Below are 15,250 nucleotides of genomic sequence, written 5' to 3'. Positions count from 1 at the left end.
GTTTTCAAAAATATTAGGCAGGCATCTGAATAAAACATCTGTACTTCCACAAATGAAACATGCTCATCCACCCTGGTTAACTGCAGTCAGGCATTAAAAGCAAGTCTCTGCGGCTATTTTGTTAATGCCACAAAGGAATCATTTTTGGGATAGCTTAAAGCCTGACACGACTGATTAACATGTGAGGGTGATTGCAGTCACACGAGAATCACAAGCATCTTAAAGCTGTTCTATCGGCATGTAGTTACCCAACACTTTATTGAGTATTCCTAAAATTTGTTGACCATTAGCACATTTCTCCAAATCTTGGGCATCTATGTTTGCTTACATTACAGGCTCCTTATGGTGACTGACAGTTTTATCCAAGTTGTGACCGCCACTTCCAAATGTCACACACTTTTCAAAATGTCATTTATAATGACCTCTACAGATTACACTCAGACTGCACTACTTGTGGGCGGGACCTCTGCAAGCAATGGTGATCATCGTTTTCCTTTGGTATGAGATCGGCCCCTCGTGCCTGGCAGGTGTGGCAACAATTGCAGTTATGATGCCGATACAGACCTGGTTTGGAAAACTCTTCGGCATCTTCAGGTAAAGGATAACTGGAGAAGTACATGGATCTTTCAATCTATAGACCTCTCAACGTCCAGCAAGAAACAAGACCCGACTGCAGGACTCATAGGCAAATTGGGCAAATGTAAAACACACCTTTTTATTAAAGTAGAAGCCCGATGTTCACAAGCTCCAAAATATCCACACACAAAAAAGACTAATCCAGGAAATTCCAAAACCCGAACTGAGACATACAAAGGTGGTTAAACAGGCAGACTGCCAGACTTCTTCTTGGATTTTAGACACAAAGGTGCATTGCTGCCCTCCTCTGGTACTTCGTAAACCAAGGAGGTCAAACTCATTTTACCTTGAGGGCCACATACAACTTACTTTGATCTTAAGCAGGCTGGACGAGTGGCGCTGTGATTTTTCTTTTCTAAAGAAATGTTGCTGTAGTAAATGAAAGACATGTTCGCACAAATTCAATTGTAAGAAATGTTTGAAATTACACAAAATGTTCTGGTAGCTCATTGCCCAGACTCTCCTGTAATTATAAAGCAGGAAGTGTTTGTTAATACACAGAAAACCTTCTGTTTCTCTTGTTTTCTTACTGTGGGCACATTATTTTACCGAACTTCTGCAGAGTTCTTCCCAACTCGGTTTCAATTATAGAAAGATTGGCACAGTCAAAAAAAGTCCTCCACTGACATCTCAACTCTCAACAAATTTCCCAAAATACTCTCTGTGTAACTTTTTTTTTTTTTTGGCTTTTAGCCTTTTGTGCTGTATCCATTTTGAGTTTTTAACCTCAGCATGCTAAGTGCACAGCTGATCATCACACCACTGTGACAAAAACTACTTTTTTTTGAGTTGTTGCATTTCATGAAGAATGTAGATTTATATGATCTCTCTAAAGAGTATGAGCTCTATTACCTGATCGAAGTGTGTTTAAGGTTCTGTATAATCAGTCTGTATCAGTAATGACCTTCATCGTAGCCTTAAGGATTGTCCTATGTTAATTTTTTTCTTTGGGTCAGATGAGTAAGTGATGGATGGAGGGAATTTTACTGCAGTCATAGAAATCCTAAACCTTGTTGCTTTGGCATTAGACACATTTGATGCATACAAACCCACATATAAACTCCTCTGTAGGACTCCCATTTTTAACTTTAGTGTATTTTATGTCCACCTAGATAACTAGGGAATGTTAAAGCTGATACTGAAGCCATGCAAATATTTTGCAAGACCGGAGCTAATGTAGAAATCAGACAGGAAACACCAGGGAAACAAGACACAGCTGAAACTAATCAGATGATTACAAAAGAAAGTAAAACTAAATACAAGACCCAAGAAACAAATGACAACCAAAATAAAACAGGGAATGAATAACCGAAACACTCAATATGACAAACTAAAAACAAGGAGAGGAAATAAGGGAACAAGAGCCAACAAGAATGAATCAAAGAAAATCAAACGATGAAGAACAACCCAACCAACAGAAATAGAAACTTGAACTAAAAAGATTCGAACTAAGAACTAAATGTTCCCTATGAATCTAAAAACATTTTAAAACAAGTTCCAAACTCTGAAACCCGAGTCCAAACCCAGGACCATGACAGGGCCTGTTTAACAATGTTCAATGACTGTGTCTATTTTCTCATGCACTAATATGTTATTTATAATGTATCATTAGGAAAACTAGCGGCCTCAATGACATGTTGTGGAGTTTTTTGTTGTTGTTTTTTGGCAGGAGCAAAACAGCAGTCCTTACTGACAGCAGAATCCGTATCATGAATGAAGTGGTGTCTGGCATAAGGATAATCAAGATGTATGTCTGGGAGAAATGGTTCTCAGCCCTGGTGACTGAAGTTAGAAAGTAAGGATGAGAATCACAGACAAACTGGTAATGTTTTGACACGAATCATTTTCTGAACCAGCAGAATACTACTGCATATATTATCCTTTTTTGGTACCCCTCTCCATCATCAACTGATTTAGCCCTCAGCTCTGACAGGCTCACGGGGTATTGTCGTCAAAACACAGGGAGGACGACAATACCAAGTTTGTGAATGAACTCCAGAATGAGGCGACATAGGATTTTCAAATTCAGACCAATGATGCACCTACTAGAAATCTCAGATAAGTTCAAATCCCGCTGACCTTAACCCCAAGGTCAGAGGTTAACTTTTCTGAAAATCACTTAGGATTTCCATGTTTTTCACATAGGTGCAAATGCTACAACTCTTACATAAATCCTCCTTTTGCAACATGTTTACATTTTATGTTTGCTTGTCTTTTCTTCAATTTGTGAAAAAGTTTATATTACTACTTTTTTTTCTGGGGTGTTCTTAATTGGTACTGTTGTCCTCCTGCTGAAACTCATATCGAGAGTGATCCCTAAACTCAGTGGGAAGTTTGGATCCTGCTGTATTGGATAACCAAGAGTACTTAGACAGAACTTATCTACAGGGAGAACATGGGAATTCACAAAAAGCTACACTCTGACTTTTCTTTCCTTTTTCCTTCATAACTTAAAAATTAAATATATAATTACTGTCATAGACATATCAAAGTGAAACCGATGTTGCTCAACATCCTGCCAAATTTAAACTTAAAACTTTGCTTCAACTATGTAATCCATCTACATATGTTCTCTTATGTTTGTAGGAAAGAAATCAGTCGGATATTAAAGAGCTCCTACCTACGAGGACTCAACATGGCTTCCTTCTTTGCCAGCAGCAAGCTCATAATCTTTGTTACCTTCACGGTCTACACTCTTTTGGGGAACACCATGACTGCCAGCCAGGTGTTTGTCACCATGTCCCTGTATGGTACAATTAAGGTCACCCTGACCCTGTTCTTTCCTCTGGCCATTGAGAAGTTGTCAGAGACTGTAGTGAGCATTCGCAGGATTAAGGTAATTAATTTCTGTCATAAACTGTAGGAAAAGTTGGCAATCCAGTAGTCATGTCCAAGATAGTCAAACAATTTCCAAAGCTGGTGTAAAACCATGTTTATCATTTTCCCAGAATTTTCTGCTACTGGAAGAGATTGAGAGAAAAAACATTATGTTGCCTTTGGCGGAAAAGGGGGGAAACTCTATTGAGATCGAGAAACTGACCTGCTACTGGGATAAGGTAAATAGTGTAATATATTTCGTAGCGGTGTAACATATTGTTGTAGAACAATGACTGTTCCTGCAAACTTTATAGTTTGATGTAGTACTTACTGCCATTTTTGTCTTTGTTTAGAGTTTGGATGCACCATCTCTTCAGAATGTTTCCATCACAGCAAAGTCACATCAACTTCTGACTGTAATCGGACCAGTGGGGGCCGGAAAGGTCAGTAAACTTGTGTAATCTATTTTAGCATCCACCCTAAGATTATAGGAGTCTTTAACCTAACGGTTTATTACCGGATTCTTATACGCTGCTCAAAAAATAACCACTTTAATAACATATCAGATCTCAATGGGGAAAAAAATCATCATTACTGATGTGCACTGAGTAATATGTTAGGTGGTGCAACCTGGCAACATTGGATGAACTGAAACATAATGTCCCACAGGTGTTCTATTGATTTAGGTCAGGTGAGTGTGGGGGCCAGTCAGTGGTATTAGTTCCTTCATCCTTCAAGAACTGCCTGCATACTCTCACCACATGAGGTTGGACATTGCTATGCACCAGGAAGAATCCAGGACCCACAAGCATATGGTCTGATAAAGTTCAAGGACTTTATTACAATATCTATTGAAAGTCAGGGTGCCGTTGCCTAGCCTGTAGAGGTTTGTGCATCCCTCTATCAATATGCCAGTGACTCACCACCAACCCAGTCATGCTGAATGATGTTACACAACATACGTTTTTCCACGACTTCTCCAGACCCTTTCAGTTCTGTCACATGTGCATGGGTTAAGCTTGCTTTCATCTTTGAAAAGCACAGGGCGCAAGTGGAGGACCTACCAATTCTGGTATTCTATGGCAAAGGTTAGTTGGGTTCCATGGTGCTGGGTGGTGAGCACAGGGCTTACCAGAGGGCACTGGGCTCTCTGGCGCCATTATTGTCATTTTTATAGGGTTTTGGCAGTGATCATCCAGTTTCCTTTTGTAAAACGGAGCAGATCCCAGTCCTGATGATGGGTTAAGGGCCTTCAACAGCCTTGTCCAGGTCTCCTAGAACATTTTCTTGTCTCCTGGAATTTCATTTACCGTTTTACCATGTGGGAGATGGACTACCTGTGCAATCTCTGTAGGGTCCAGGTATCGACTAACAACCCCCTCTGCTATTTGACTGATCACATCAATATCCCAAAAGTTTAACTGACTAGTTGACAGACTAGTTACACAATATGGGATCAACAAGAAACGAATTTTGGAATATCAACAAATTAAATCCATAGTAAAAAAGAAATTTAATCCCAGTGAAGCTGAATTACAAACACCACCAACTGTGGTACAATTTTTTAGTCTAAAACCCCCCAAATCATTGTCTAAAATATACAGAACACTTTCTAAAATAGATGAATCAATATCCCTTCCTATTGCAAAATGGGAACCAGATTTATCAATCAACTTAGACCCAAACCTTTGGTCTCAGATATCCTTAAAAACCTTTCAATGGATCAGAAATCCCAGTTTGCAATTAATACAATACAAAATATTACACAGAGTGCACTATACTGGTCATAGGATGTTCAAGATGGGCTATACGCCTTCCAACAACTGCTCACACTGCACAGCAAATACAACGGACAATTACATCCACGCTCTTTGGTTCTGTCCACCAGTTCAGAAATTTTGGCGTGAGATATGTGTAGACTTATCAAAGTGTCTGAAATGTAACATTCCAGCCTCCCCTTTAATATGCTTGCTGGGCAACTTGGATGAGGTCACTGCAGAAATAAACACAGCCCACGTTGTTTTTACGGCCCTATGCATTGCCAAGAAAATGGTCCTCATTAACTGGAAAAATAAAAATAATCTTAATTCTAACCAATATAAAAACCATCTAATAGATCACATTAGTCTTGATACAACCTCTGCCATCACATTTGATCAATCCCTTTGGGCTCCTTTGATCGGCTTCATCACCTAGTGGGGGTGGGGGGTCATGGTTTGGTCCTGCCTTCGCTATTGTAGTTGATATGGGGGTAGGGACGGCCTTAGGGTGTCTGGGGAGTCCCTAGGGATGTTTCCCTGGAGGGCCTAACCTGGGGGATGTGACCATGACCTGGTTAGGAGCTCTGGGGCTCTTGGATGGTGTTTTCCTTGTGGCTGCGTACAGCGGAGATGGGAGAGGGTCTGTGCTGGTGGACGTTGGTTACTGGCCTGGTAGCCTGGCTGCCCCTGGGAGGGTCCGGGACGGGCGTGGAGGCTTGGGGGTCTGGGGGTGCTCCGCCCCCCGGTCTGGCTGTTGTGTCGCCGGAGCAGTGGGTGGGTGGGTGCAGGGGGGCTCGGCCCCAGTGCAGGGGACCTCTGGTGCATCGGCCCAACTAGGGGGCTCTTTAACTGGTGGGGAGGTTGTTATATCTTTGCAGGTGGTCTCCTCACTACAGGAGCTCACTCTGCAGGTGGGGGGGGGGAGAGATTTAGGAGAGGTGGAGAATGAACTCAACCTGGGTATCTATTGTCTTGTGTAGTTTGGGAGATGATTGGATGATGGGGTGGGTGCAGTTTTCTCTGGGGTGGAGTCAGGAGGGCTGCCCCAGACTCTGTGGGGCTGGGCGGTGCTGCTGCTGCGGGCCCCGGTCCGGATGGGCCTGGGCCCCCTTGCCCTGGTGGGTTCCAGAGTGTGGGGGTGCCTACTGGGGTCAGCGGGGGAGCTGGCCCCAGGGAGGGGCCACTTTCCCCTCCCTTTCTTCCCTCCCCATCCTCAGCTGCCTCCCTATTCCCGCTCTACCACACCCACCCACACACGCAGGGCTTGGGGTGCAGGTATGTCACCAGGGTGCAGGGGAGGCACTCCCTCTCTGTCCCCTTCTGGCCGCCTGTGCCTCAATTTTATTCTGCAACCTAGACATCCACATTACTCACACTCTCACATAACACATACATATAGGGCCTTGGGGGTGGGCACGTTTTACAGCATCCAGAGGATGGTTGGTGTATTCCAACCCACCTCGGGCGCTGATGCCCTACCCTCAATTTTAAATGTATTTAGACACTAAGGGTTTTCGGGAGGAGCCATGCTGCTCTCTGAGAGGAAGCTAGTACCATGCTCTCCTGAGTTTTAAATGCACTTTAGAACAGCACACAGCAACACTACATATGAGCGGGCGTAGGGAGGTTTGAGGTCTTCACTCACCCCGGTTCTGTTGGCCGTCAGGGCTGGGGGGCTGGGAGGAGGTGCTGGCCGTCAGACTGGGGTCTGGGATGCGGGGCCTCCCTGCTACTGCAGATAAGGAGGTGGTCCGCTTGCCTCCACCCCAGAGAGAAGGGTTACATCTCCTGGGTCTAGGTGTGGCTTGCCCCTCTGAGGGCGGGGGTACCTGGACCTGGGATATGGAGTATGTTTGGGGAGTGCGACTGTCTGTGTAGTGTCTATTTGTGTCTGTCTGCACGTTAGGTAAGTGCCGAGTATTTGGTTGTGCATATGGGGTGGGAATGCACGTTTGTGTCCGCGTGCGCCTGTTCGTCTGTGTCTATATGTCAGGTTGGGTCTTAGACTCAACCTCTCTGGGTAGATCTCAGGCCCTCTAAAGTACGGAGGCCTATCTCCCCTCACCACACTCCCTGCCGGTGGCTGATGCCCTCAGACCTTGGTGTGTTGGTGGTCCTTGTCGTCTGGGGCTGGGCACTCATGTATGTACCGGCTCACTCCTGGTGGCCGATTGGTGGGACCTGGCGCCTGTGGCCCGGCTGGGCCCCTTCCGGGGGGTGGGATGCCCTCTGGCCTCTGGGCCTGAAGCTCGGTCCTCTCTGGCACAGCTGGCTGCCGGCAGAGCCCGCGGGCACGCTACTGCAACCCCCTCTGGCCTCTGCTCCGTAGCTGCTGGATGACCTCTCGTTTGGGGCTCTACTCAGCTCTTCCCAGGAGGGTGGCACGGTTCCCCCCCTTTTGGTGGTTCTCCTCGGGTCCTTGTACTCTGGGGCCTCTGGATATCTGGGGCCTGGATCTCCTCCATACCTGCTTCATACCCTGGTGGACGGGGCTATGGCTCCCCACACTCCCTAGCAGATCGTTACAAGGAGAAACCTTTGGAATACAAGCATGCTGATCCACACAGGTATGCACACAGGTGTACACACGGGTATTCACAGACACGGACTACACCTTTCTTGGCTGCTGCCTCAAAGCACATTGTGTGCTGTCTATCTTGCGTGCTGCACAATATCATTTAATATTTAGTATCTACTGTTATCTACAGCTAGCTAGTTTATTGTGATGGTGCTGTTTTTATTATGTTGCTCTTTTTTTGTTTGCTTTCTCTTCTGTTTTTTTTTTCTTCATACAGGTGATCCAGGTGTTTTGTTTGTTTTTCTTTCTTTCTTCCCCCCTTTCTCACCGTCTCTTCTCCCCTTTGGTTTTCTTTCTCTCCCTCTCTTTCTTTCATTCTTTCTCCCTGTCCTATCCCCCAGTCATGTCTGTCCCGTTTATAGCAACCGAAAATAAAATAAATTCATATTTATAATAAAGGTCAATCAAATGGACCAATATGGCAAGGCCATGATGATCCACTTGGTAAAATAAATCCGCTTGGCATCTTTCTTGGCCTTAAAACAACAATTCTGATGGCTAAAGATCCAAACGGGACACGAAAAAAAAAAAGTTTAACTGACTCGACTTTATTTAAAAAACATCCTTTAATTCTTTCTTTTAACAGTGTGCTTGATTTCATTTGTAAAAGAGTGGAGGTTTTTTCCTTTTTTTTCTGTTTTGTTTTTTTCTGTTACTGCATAGAGTCCTATGAAATATGTGGCCCATGATTCAGTACCTTGTACATTCACATTTAGCAAAAGTAGCTAAAGATCAGCTAAATCTGATCTGTATGACTTTATCAGTCATTATTCAGTTTATTCAGGTTTAGAGGCATATGTTTATACACAGCTCTTTTATGGTTCTGCCAAGGTGTTTGAGTTGTGTTGAGGTCCAGAATTTGTCTGGGCCATTGCACCATAGCAACTTGGAAACAAAGTGCTAAACCATTGCAGTATTTGTCACTGACAAAAAAAAAAAAAAATGCAATTTACCCAGCTTACATGCATGACATCCATGTTTTCCATGGGGCGATCGTGGCTCAAGAGTTGGGAGTTCGCCTTGTAATCGGAAGGTTGCCGGTTCGAGCCCCGGCTTGGATAGTCTCGGTCGTTGTGTCCTTGGGCAAGACACTTCACCCGTTCCCTACTGGTGGTGGTCAGAGGGCCCGGTGGCGCCAGTGTCCGGCAGCCTCGCCTCTGTCAGTGCGCCCCAGGGTGGCTGTGGCTACAATGTAGCTTGCCATCACCAGTGTGTGAATGGGTGGATGACTGGATATGTAAAGCGCTTTGGGGTCCTTAGGGACTAGTAAAGCGCTATATAAATACAGGCCATTTACCATTTACCATTTTCCTCAGTCATCCCTGCTAAGTGCAATCCTGGGAGAGCTTCCTCGTGATACAGGCACACTGAAGGTCAAAGGTCAGCTAACCTACGCATCCCAGCAACCGTGGGTGTTCCCTGGAACCATTCGCAGCAACATCCTTTTTGGGAGAGAACTTAACCCAAAGAAATATGAGCAGGTCCTTAGAGCCTGTGCTCTGAAGAAGGTGAGCTAATGTGTTCTATCAAAACGGAATATTGTGTTCATGACAATGTAGAAATACTACTTGAAAAACTATGACTGAAAAGCTTCTAAAGCCTGAACTACTACTGTGGATTTCATGGACCCGGACTTTACAGAGAAGCAGATGCATGTCCACAACTCAGGCTTCTTCTAGTCATGATTCTGGGTTTTGTACCCAGCGTTTTTCAGCTTTGGAATCTCAGTCTTCAGTTTGATATTTTCTGTATGACCTTGTTGTAACCTATGTTGTAATTTTCTGTTGAATATTATGTTTGCTTGGGTTGTGTTTTCATTCTGATTTTATGTTTTGTATTCATAGTTTCTTTGTTAGTTATTCTCAGGTTTTTCCTTTCCTCTTATGTTTTTAATGCCTAGTCTGCGTTTCGATCATTAATACTTGTCCTGGAATCTCTATCTGTGCTTATAGTACAGGATAGCCTATTTTGCTAATATTCTGAAGAACAAAACCAAACTGCCAATATTTATCAAATGACTAAAATGTTCCCCTATTTTTGGCATTCACATTTATTTTTGTTACACGTACATTTTGTGCAGGACCTGGAGATGTTCCCAGATGGAGACCTAACACTGATTGGAGACAGAGGAGCCACACTCAGTGGTGGACAGAAAGCTCGTGTAAACCTGGCGAGGTACGACAACAGTCACAGCAGTTATGTCATTGTTATGCACAGGAGAGAAATCCATTTTTAGTATAATCCTCAACAGATTTGAATTCCTTCTCTGAGTTATTAGGCAGCCTAAAATAGAGGCAGCAATAACCTATATGTTCGGGCAATTTTTTTAAACCTCCAGGTATGCACACTACTGTTGCTATAGTTGTTCTACTTCACATGCCATAATCAAAGCCCTTTTTTTTTACAGGGCTGTGTATGAGGATGCAGACATCTACCTCCTGGATGACCCTTTAAGTGCTGTGGATGCAGAAGTTGGAAAACATCTTTTCGACAAGTAATGACTGCTCACAATTATCTGTGTCCCAAAGAGATACCCATATGTATTCATACACATGAAGTATAGTATATTCTACATGCTACATATCTCTGTTTTATAGAAACGAAGGGAATTATTAATTGTAAGGTTAGATTTGAGTTTTCAATTCAACACCGGTCATTTCATGGCACTTTATACTGTAAAGTAAAGACCCAACAATACTATCACTGATAAACTTAGAAGTGGGATTATTATGCTCACATCGAGCCATGATTTTTATTTTAGTTGCACTGCATGATTGGCAGTTCCAAATAAGCATTATTTAACTGTTACCAGTCCTTTTAAAGCCTCTCAGTTGACACAGAGATAAGGAGAAAAAGCCATAAAGATTTCTTTAAGTACATACTGCTGAGGTAATGCACACAGATCCTTTTCTGCTCTATCACAGCCACAGACTTTTTGCTTTTTTCCCCCTGTAGAAATATATTTTCTGCCACACATCCTGTTTGACCTTTTAAATGTTCTCTTACTCAAATTTTACACAAGTCAGCTATAAATGTGTCATAGTTCCAATATTGTAATCACTTTAAACAAACGCAAACAATGAATCTGGATCTTGAGGACTGAGCTCGCATTACACAGCTGCGTTGTGTCGTGCAGTATGGACCTATGAGATTTTTAAAAGGAGAAAAGTTCCACTTCTTATTTATGAAATGTGTACACCTGTCTGTGCTTATGATCAGGTGTATCTGTGGCTTGCTGAAGAACAAGTGTCGTATCCTGGTCACACATCAGCTGCAACATCTGAGGGAAGTTGACCAGATCCTGGTCCTGAAGGAGGTTTGTACTCCTGCAAAAGAAAATTGCTTGAAGGAAGCCTGCCTCCTGCTTCTTAACCATGCCATTGCAATAAATAAAGCATTCCCACAGCAGAATCCTGCCTAGTCGGTCAGACTTGGCCTGACATGGTGACAATAACCTGATCAGCTGCGACATTAAAACCACAAAAAAGGTTCTCACCCATTCAGTAATGAACCTGGGCTGTTTATGTCACAGTATGGCTGCCGACGGACAGCCGACTGTGAGGAGTGAGGACGTGGAAGTGCAGACATGCAAAGAGACAAAACTTGAGCATAACAAAAATGAGCTGTTTATTAAGGCTGGCAAAATGGTACAAAACAAAAGGCAAAGACGAAAGTAAACAATAACCTAAACTGGGTGAACTAAGATTAAAACATGACCTCACAAACCTTGAACATTTAGACCTGGCATGGATTCCTAGAAAAACCTGGAAACATGACATGAACATAGCAGACGACCACCCACTGGAGGTGATCAGGGGAAGTGGAAACACATAGGGACACAGCTGACACAAATTAACATGTCACAGGGGAAGAGCAAAACTAAACACGAAGAACATGGGACACCAGACCTCTTCAAAATAAAATGGGAAACATAACGAGACACAGACGTGACAACACAAGCTTGACAACATAAGAAACGCAGATATGAAACACATGAGGGGTGAGGGAGACTTAAAAACAGGGGTGAAGACGCAAGGGGAATCTAATAAACAGTGAACTGTAACGGCAACCTATGCACAATAGAATTGAACTTAGAGAACCTAATAAACTTAAACATAAACATACTCAAAACATTGGGCCAGAAGACCCAGAATCATGACAGTTTAGTGGTTTCATGCACCTGGACATTATCGGTCCTGTGGGTTGCCTGCTGGGGCTTTGGCTTTTTAAAAGAATGTTTGGGGCTGGTTTAGCTGTAAACTGGGGAGCTCTTGTCCATTAGATGTATTTGCACTTGTTGAGAACCTGTTGTTTAGATGGTGATATGTGTATATAGGACCACGAATGTCAGGATCCAAGGTTTCTCAGAAGAGCTGTCTTACACTGTAAGGACATAACTGCTACTCATCTGTCTGTGGTTTTATTAATGCTGTCGCTTGTGTCAGTGTTAGTCATAATCCTATATATGTATATATGTATAAATGGTGACATTTCAACCATTTCTAAAATCGAAACAAATACGAAGCATTTTGACCACAGGTAAAAGTATTTTACAAATCTGTGCATCCACACCTAAATGCATTGTGATCACTTATGCACAACTTTTTAAGTTCAATTTAAGAAATCTGATCATCTTCTCTTTCAAAAATCTTTCTGTGCATACACATAACATCACTTTAATTTTCACTCACAACACCATGGTTGTACAGGACTGTGGACCATCCTCTGAAGTGGGTATATGCTAATCCATTTAATGTGAAATAAAACTTTGATGTTAATCTTACTATTCTCTGAAAACAGCAACATTATTGTTAGCTTAATTGCTAATCCTGGACATTTCTGCTCTCAGCTGACATCAAGTCAGACAAACCTTGGCAATGGAACAGTGGACAGTGGAAGCACAGATGTCCCAGTTTTCTGCTGGGACTTGAACACAGCTTAGATTTGTGGATCTGTGTGAAACTACCTGGGTCTCAAAACCCTATGTGGACATGCGATGTGACCTGTATGTAATGAATGATTCGTGCATGTGCACTTAAGGTTTTGTAAGTGAGGCAAAGGGTTATGTGTATTTTTAGATATTTGTGTGCACAGGAAGATTTTTTGAAAGAACATAATAAAATTTCTGAACTTGAAGTTGTGCGTAAACAAGCAGCATTTATTTAGGTTTGGATGTACAGATTTATAAAATGGTTTTCCGTGTGGTTAAGATGTTTTGTATTTGTGTTTGGAGCACACATTTGGAGTTCCAAAGTTTCATTGACCATACAGACCCACCCTTAAGATTGACCTCAGTACTCATTCTTCTCGGGTTTTATGAGTTTGATTTCTTTGTTTGGAGAAGTTTCAGTAAACACTTTCCTACATTGAAGCCTTTGACGCCTTTGACTTCTACCTGTTCCCGTGTTTCAAAGGGAGATGAGGATTGTATGCACTGGGTTTTAGGGGGTTATAGAGTCCCAGATTCCAGATTCACTTGGTTAAGTGCAAAGGTTTGTCTTGGGGTACCCCTGTAGGGTAGAGCCTACAGGGGTTACAAACAGTGAACAACCCCCTTTCCCCCCATTGGACTATCCATATACCAAAAGAACAGCAGCCTAGATGTCCAGTAACTGATTTCCTTTGTTGCATCTTTAGGGTCAAATCATGGTCCAGGGAAGCTACAGTGAGCTGCAGTCCTCTGACCTCGATATGGTGTCCCTGCTGAGACGTGATGAGGAGCAGGAGCAATTGTCTCCATTTGCTGACCCAGAAAAACTGTCTTTACAAAGTCGGTGGACAAATGATTCTCACAGTTCACACTGTTTCCTCAACTGCCCCCTTCCACCAGAAAGCACCTACACTGAGCATCTTCCTGTATGTATATTTACTAAAGAGATTGAACATTGCTATTTTTACAAAATAGTGTTGTTTTACCTTCAGTTTTTTAAAAATGTAATTAATTTTCATAGACCCCCATGCATTGTCCTTTCTCTTTTTCTTTAAAGTTTCTATATGGTACCATGGTATATAAACAAGTCCATTTATTACTTCTTCTAATATGTGACATTTGTAGATATTATCTGATAGCCATTTGGCTAGAAAAGATATGCTAACTTCAGGTAGCTATTGGAGAAGTTCACTTACTCTAAGTCAGGGGTGCCAAATCCCAGTCCTCGAGAGTTACTGTCCTGCAGCTTTTAGATGCATCCCTACTCTAACACAGCTGAATCAAACGGTTTGATTACCTCTTCAGCATGCCATCAAGTTTGGCAAAGGCCTGATAACAAGCCATTCATTTGATTCATTTGATTTGAACAAGGATGCATCTAAAAGCTACAGGACGGTAGCTCTCGAGGACTGGGATTGGGCACCCCTGCTCTAAGTAATTAGTTAATGTGTTAATAAATGGTAAATGGCCTGTATTTGCATAGTGCTTTACTTAGTCCCTAAGGACCCAAAAAGTGCTTTACACGACATTCAGTCATTCACCATTCACACACACATTCATACACAGATTCACACACTGCTGATGGCAAGCTACATTGTAGCCACAGCTGCCATGGAGCGCACTGACAGAGGCGAGGCTGCCGGACACTGGCGCCACCGGGCCCTCTGACCACCACCAGTAGGCAACGGGTGAAGTGAAGGGGTGAAGTAATAAAATCATGAAAATGTATGAAAATTAAAACAACACAGAAAATTTAACCCCAAATCAACTATCTCAAATCCTCAACCTCTTAAAAAGTAAAAAAAGATGAGTGAAGAAGAAACACTTAGCGCATCATGGCACCCTAGACCTATTGCAGTGTAACTAAAAGAGGCTTGAGGGTCACCTGATCCAGCTCTTACTAATGCTTTATAAAAAGTCTAATCTTAAAAGTAGTGATGGTGTCTGTCTCCTGAATCCATACTAGAAGCTGGCTGTACAGAGAGGGGCCTGAAAGCTGAAGGCTCTGCCTTCCAAATATTGTAGCAACAACAAGTAAGCCTGCAGTCCGAGAGTGAAGTGCTTTATTGAGCTGATATGGTGCTGTGTGGTGTTCATTCATGGTACATGATATGGTAATGGATGGTACATATACACTGCACTTATACACTTAACACTGAATTACTGCATCCATGTAATGTGGTGTGTAGGTAATCAGCATGCAGGCACTGTAAAGTTGTTACTGAAGCTAAGATTGCTTTGATGGCAGCTTTCAGCTCATCTTTATGTGTCCATTTCTGCTCCATGTGAGGTCTCCCAATTTCTTAAATCAGCTATTCTTGACAATCCTTTCAACAGCTTTGAAAGAATTCTCACCTTTTCCTACTCTACGGTTCCTTTCAGTCAAATTTCACGTTACATGTAATAAATATATAAGAAAAAACTATACTGTCAAAAGTATTTGCTCATTTGACCATTCATCCAGAAACACATTTATCAGGTCAGACAAGAAGGACTAGCTCACGGTCCTTGCTCTAATTCATCCTAAAG

The 15,250-nt window shown here is 42.7% G+C and overlaps 1 protein-coding gene across 1 annotated transcript in view; it reads left to right on the top strand.

The window, feature by feature from the left end:
• Positions 1–15,250, top strand: part of LOC146681536 (ATP-binding cassette sub-family C member 4-like) — a 37,774-nt gene that overhangs the window by 8,789 nt on the left and 13,735 nt on the right. The window contains exons 6-15 of the mRNA XM_085449066.1: positions 431–594; positions 2,306–2,431; positions 3,223–3,472; positions 3,585–3,692; positions 3,807–3,896; positions 9,108–9,299; positions 9,872–9,966; positions 10,199–10,285; positions 11,011–11,107; positions 13,429–13,647. Coding sequence (XP_085305192.1) covers positions 431–594; positions 2,306–2,431; positions 3,223–3,472; positions 3,585–3,692; positions 3,807–3,896; positions 9,108–9,299; positions 9,872–9,966; positions 10,199–10,285; positions 11,011–11,107; positions 13,429–13,647 — 1,428 coding nt within the window. The remainder of the gene's footprint in view (positions 1–430; positions 595–2,305; positions 2,432–3,222; positions 3,473–3,584; positions 3,693–3,806; positions 3,897–9,107; positions 9,300–9,871; positions 9,967–10,198; positions 10,286–11,010; positions 11,108–13,428; positions 13,648–15,250) is intronic.

Source organism: Copadichromis virginalis, linkage group LG23 (genome assembly GCF_057382275.1).
Source record: "Copadichromis virginalis isolate Kocher_CV1m ecotype Utaka linkage group LG23, C_Virginalis_male_GT1.1, whole genome shotgun sequence".
In the NCBI taxonomy this organism is placed as follows: domain Eukaryota; kingdom Metazoa; phylum Chordata; class Actinopteri; order Cichliformes; family Cichlidae; genus Copadichromis; species Copadichromis virginalis.
This window is presented reverse-complemented; position numbering and strand designations above follow the sequence as displayed.